The sequence below is a fragment of the Armigeres subalbatus genome, chromosome 1 (genome assembly GCF_024139115.2).
Source record: "Armigeres subalbatus isolate Guangzhou_Male chromosome 1, GZ_Asu_2, whole genome shotgun sequence".
Lineage (NCBI taxonomy): Eukaryota > Metazoa > Arthropoda > Insecta > Diptera > Culicidae > Armigeres > Armigeres subalbatus.
Window position 1 is genome coordinate 92,371,973 of NC_085139.1, and position 4,429 is coordinate 92,376,401.

Below are 4,429 nucleotides of genomic sequence, written 5' to 3' on the forward strand. Positions count from 1 at the left end.
AGAGAAGAGTGAGAAATGGAGAAGTGTGAAATACGATATGGGAAGGAGGAAGTAAGAAGAAAAGAAGAAAAGGGAAGATGGAAAAAGAAAAAGGGAGAAGGGTTGAAGAAGAAGAAAGGAAAAGGAAGAAGTAAGAAGCAAGAAGACGGAAGAACGAAGAATGAAGAGGAAAGCAGGAAGGAAGAAAATAAGAAGAAAGAATGAGCAAGGAAAAAAGAAGAAGAAGGAAGAACGTAGAACGAAGAGGGGAAAAGGAAGAACTAAGAAAGGAGAGATAATGAAGAAGGATGATGGAAGAAAGTAGAGGGAAGAAGGAAAAACGAAGTGGCAACAAGAGAAGAGAAGAAGGAAGTAGGAAGAAGGAGGAAAGAAGAAGGAAGTTAAAAGAAGGAAAAATGATTAAAGAAAAAAGAAAGAAAGAAGAAGGGAAGAAAGAAGGAAGACGAATGAGGGAGGAATGAAACAGTGCGAAGGAAGCTTTAGGAAGGAAGAATTAAAAAGGAATGAGAAAGAAGGAAGAAGAGCGAGGGATGAAAAAAGAAGGATGAAGGAAGAAGAATGAAAGAAGAAGGAGGAAGGAAAAAGGATGTAGAAAGAAAGATGAAGAAACAAGGATGAAGGAAGAAGTAATAAGGGAGAATGAAGAAAGAAGAAATAATAAGAAAGAAGGAATAATAAGAATGAAAGAAGAAAGAAGAAGGATGAAAGAAGATGCAATAAGGAACAAGGTTGAAGAAAGAAAGTAGAAGAAAGAAAGGATGAAAGGAGGAAGAAAAATAAAGAAGAAAGAAGGAAGAAGGAAAACAAGAAAAAAGGAAGAAGGAAGAAGGAAAAAAGAAGAGGGAAGAAGGAAGAAAAGTAAAAAAGGGAAGAAAAAGGAAGAAAGAAGAATTAAAATCAAGCACGAAAGAAGATCAAAAAGGAAGAAGGAGCTTCTCACTTATCACGTCATAAATCATATCATTTGGCTTATCCTGATACCATAATGGCGGCCAATCTGCCTATTTCGGTGGTTCAATCTGCCTATTTCAAATATTTTTTTTTATTACTGAAAAATGTTTTATGGCCTGTTATATTTGCGTGAGCACTTTGTTCTGGATGCTGTAAGACATAGGGGAAGGTGAGGAGACTTGATCCCCGGGGAGACTTGATCATCCCCTGTTTTATTGAGAACTAAAGTAGTTTTGTTCTAGCGCAGGCCTGCCCAACCTTTTCAAGCCACGGGCCAATTTTTAGAATTCATATTTGCTGGCGGGCCAGAAAATATTTGGTTCTTAACTTTTTCATTATTTTCAAAAAATATATATTTCCATTTTCTAGAAAAACTAAACACGATTAATTTGCGTTAAAACAATCTTTTGTTTATTTTGTTTTCGTCGTTGCATTAGAGATCTATTTGAAACATTAAAGTAATCTACTCACACCGTTTACCGGATGTTAAAAATCTGAAATTTCGATACTTTACCAGCATATTGAACAGATTTTCATGAACTGTTTTCAACAGGATGAGAGAAATGTACCAGATTTCAAGTCATTTTCAAAAGGATAAAATCAATCAAGGATGATATCAAGGCTAAGTGAATGAAATTCGCAATAATACAGCAAGTCTCCGTATTCGGCTTCCAATCCGTCAACATTATTTATCATTGGTGGGGGTTGAGTTCCCTAACGTTGATAAAGTTGATTGTCTTAAAAACGATCGTCAATACTTGAGGAATATTGATCGCTTTCGCATATCGATTCTTTTGGTGAATATGGAATGGAAGGGACATATCGCCATACCTAAGTGAATGCTTTTCCTTGCTTAGAATTGTCACAACGCCATTGTTCTTTCCTGTCATTGCTGGTGCTCTATCAATCGTAAGGTCACTTAAGTTTTCGAAGGAAAAAAAAGTTACTTTACGCAGGCTTTATCAGCCCTCAGGTTTTCCCCGTTAGTTGTTCCCTGCATTGGGAATAAAGTTGCCAATTTTTCTGTCATTCAAAAACGACCATGAAGACCGCCACCTTTGCCACGTTTTTCACAACGGTATTTTAATCCGTAGCGAGAGATTAACATATGAAGCTGATGACTTTTTCACGTTACATAGCTTTCAAATCTTCTGCGATAACTTTTACTCTACCCCGTGTTCCACGCAAACTATGTTACAAACTATGAAATACATTCCTCAACAAGTTCTCCGTCCTGGAACAAATTCATCCGTATTGCCAAAATCTTGCTAACAGCAAAACTGGCTCGTACTGCATTTTCTGACTTCGTATTAGCTCGAGTAAACAGAGTTTGTTGCTTCTATAATTCATTGTACCAATAATTTGAACCAATGAATGGAAATTTAAAATGAAACCTTTGAATTTCTATCAACTTTTGTTTCCTACCTGGGCCCTTTCAAATATCATATTTCATAGAAATTGGATTCAGATTTTATCCTTCAATACAGCAAAATTTTTTTCGAAATCAATACAAAAATCGTTCATGTATACGCACAACAATTCAAAAATTGTGTTTTGTGTCCGCGTGTTTTGCAGGAAAAATATTAAAAAAATCTTAGGGCACCTTTTTAATTTAATCAAACGTGAAAAAGGACAAAAACAAGCAGTTCTAGCGACATTCGAGACGCTGAATAAACATAACATTTATTTTGCTGTTAATTTTCTGTATGTCCCACCCCCTCAAACTTGCACACCATCAACGTAGTTTATACTGTTCTCTCTGCACTTCACCCGCAACTGTTTGCTGGAGCCACTCCACCATCTCCGGAATATGCACGAACACGTACGGCATCCCCAGGGGAGCATCTCTCACCCCAACCGATGTCATCCCCATCAAGTAGAAGCGCCCATCGGGACCCACCATCTGCAACGGAGCACCCGTACTGCCCCGTAAATTCAGATCCTTTATTTTAGCCTTCTGTTGCTTGTCCAGATCCACCACAGCACAGAATTGCGACCGATCCAGATCGATGTGCACATGTGGGGCAAGTTTCTCCGCACAGATGGAAGAGCTTATCAGCTGCATTCGATACTGCATGGGAATCACCGAAATGCCAGACTTCACACTACCACACCAAGCCGAGATGAAGAGAGCCGCGAACTCGTTCAACGGAATGTCCCTATCGGTCGGGATACAGATGGGTCGCACAAACTCCGTAGTTACGTTGACTGGGCTAACAAGTTTCAGAAGGGCCAAGTCGTTGGCCAGTCTAGGTTTGTTGTAACTCGGGTTTCGTATGATCTGCTGGACCGCGATGTCTTGAGGTGGTGGAGCGCACAGCTCATCGTCGTTGACCTCCTGACAGTCCTCGTCTGTTTCGGTGTGATAATCTCCTAGTCGAACTACATCCCTGAAACAAAACAACCCAACTCAATGATCTAAGTCAAACACCCAACAGTTCTGCATAAGAACCTAACACAAAATGTATAATAATTTGGCATATTCAAATTCGAAAGATTTTAATGCTTGAAATATTATTTCTTTACAGTATCTGTTTAAAAAGCATACATTTTTTATATTAAAACCTTGTAGAATTATATAAGCCAAGATTGTATACAATAATTGCAAGATTCGTTTGTTATGAAGCATTATCTTACAATGTGTTCCTACGGTAGCCGGCTGCGAAAACCGTGGTGAGAACGTATCTCGGATGAATCAGTGATCCTTGGAATAGATACTCGACCGAATCTTCACCAGGGTTGCGGTAGCCTAACCGGGCCATCCAAGGAAACTCCTTCAGCCGTCCAATAGTAGGCCGCGACAAGATCTCTCCATAGTGGTTTGGTCCACAGCCTTCCATGTTGAAGACATTGTCGGTGGCACGGCATGCGACAATACTTACGCCAATTTGGACAAACAAAATTAAAAACAAATTCATCTTTCCTAATTATGATGTTAATCGATCCACGGCTCGTAATGCACTGATTAACTTAATTCAATTTCTCTCACGTTGCAGGGATTAACACTTGTTTGATAAGGGTATCATCCATATAGTGGAATCGCTCTTCAACTATTGCATGCAAGTCATATGTTTGGTCATGTTCTGATTACTGCATAGCAGTAGGCGCTGGTAGACAGGTGAGAATAAATGAGCATTTACTCTTGAATAGACGCTAACAATCGCTCTGACAATATTTTTGCCTTTCTCGTACAACAAAGTTGTACCGAAAGGCTATTATTTCACTCCAAAATCGAACTTTTTATAGAAGTCTCGGAGACTTATGATTTTATATATCAATCGACGTAGCTTGTCGAGCTGAACAAATGTCTGTCTGTCCGTGTGTATCTGTGTGTGTGCGTATATGTGTGCACACAAAAACCGAAAAACATTAGCCACTTTTTCATATAGTAATTCTTAACCGATTTTCTCGCAACAAGTTGCATTGGGTGATATTACATTGTTTATGGCATGTTATAGAAGGAACTATATCTTTTCTG

At 38.8% G+C, this 4,429-nt stretch overlaps 1 protein-coding gene across 1 annotated transcript; it reads right to left on the bottom strand.

Annotated features, from left to right (window-relative positions):
- Positions 1–2,566: 2,566 nt before the first annotated feature.
- LOC134223535 (CLIP domain-containing serine protease B9-like) lies at positions 2,567–3,899 on the bottom strand. Its single transcript, XM_062702741.1, has 2 exons — positions 3,589–3,899; positions 2,567–3,341 (listed from the first exon to the last, which is right to left on the bottom strand). Exons 1-2 carry the CDS (start codon positions 3,867–3,869, stop codon positions 2,687–2,689), a joined length of 936 nt encoding a protein of 311 aa, XP_062558725.1. The 5' UTR covers positions 3,870–3,899; the 3' UTR covers positions 2,567–2,686.
- Between the last annotated feature and the right edge of the window lie 530 nt (positions 3,900–4,429).

What these genes read in the sequence shown, in the direction of transcription:
- LOC134223535 (XM_062702741.1), bottom strand. Translation starts at nt 3,869, where the DNA reads ATGAATTTGTTTTTAATTTTGTTTGTCCAAATTGGCGTAAGTATTGTC. An exon ending in GGCTACCGTAGGAACACATT is followed by an intron (nt 3,342 to 3,588) that starts GTAAGATAATGC and finishes GTTTTGTTTCAG; the next exon opens with GGATGTAGTTCGACTAGGAG.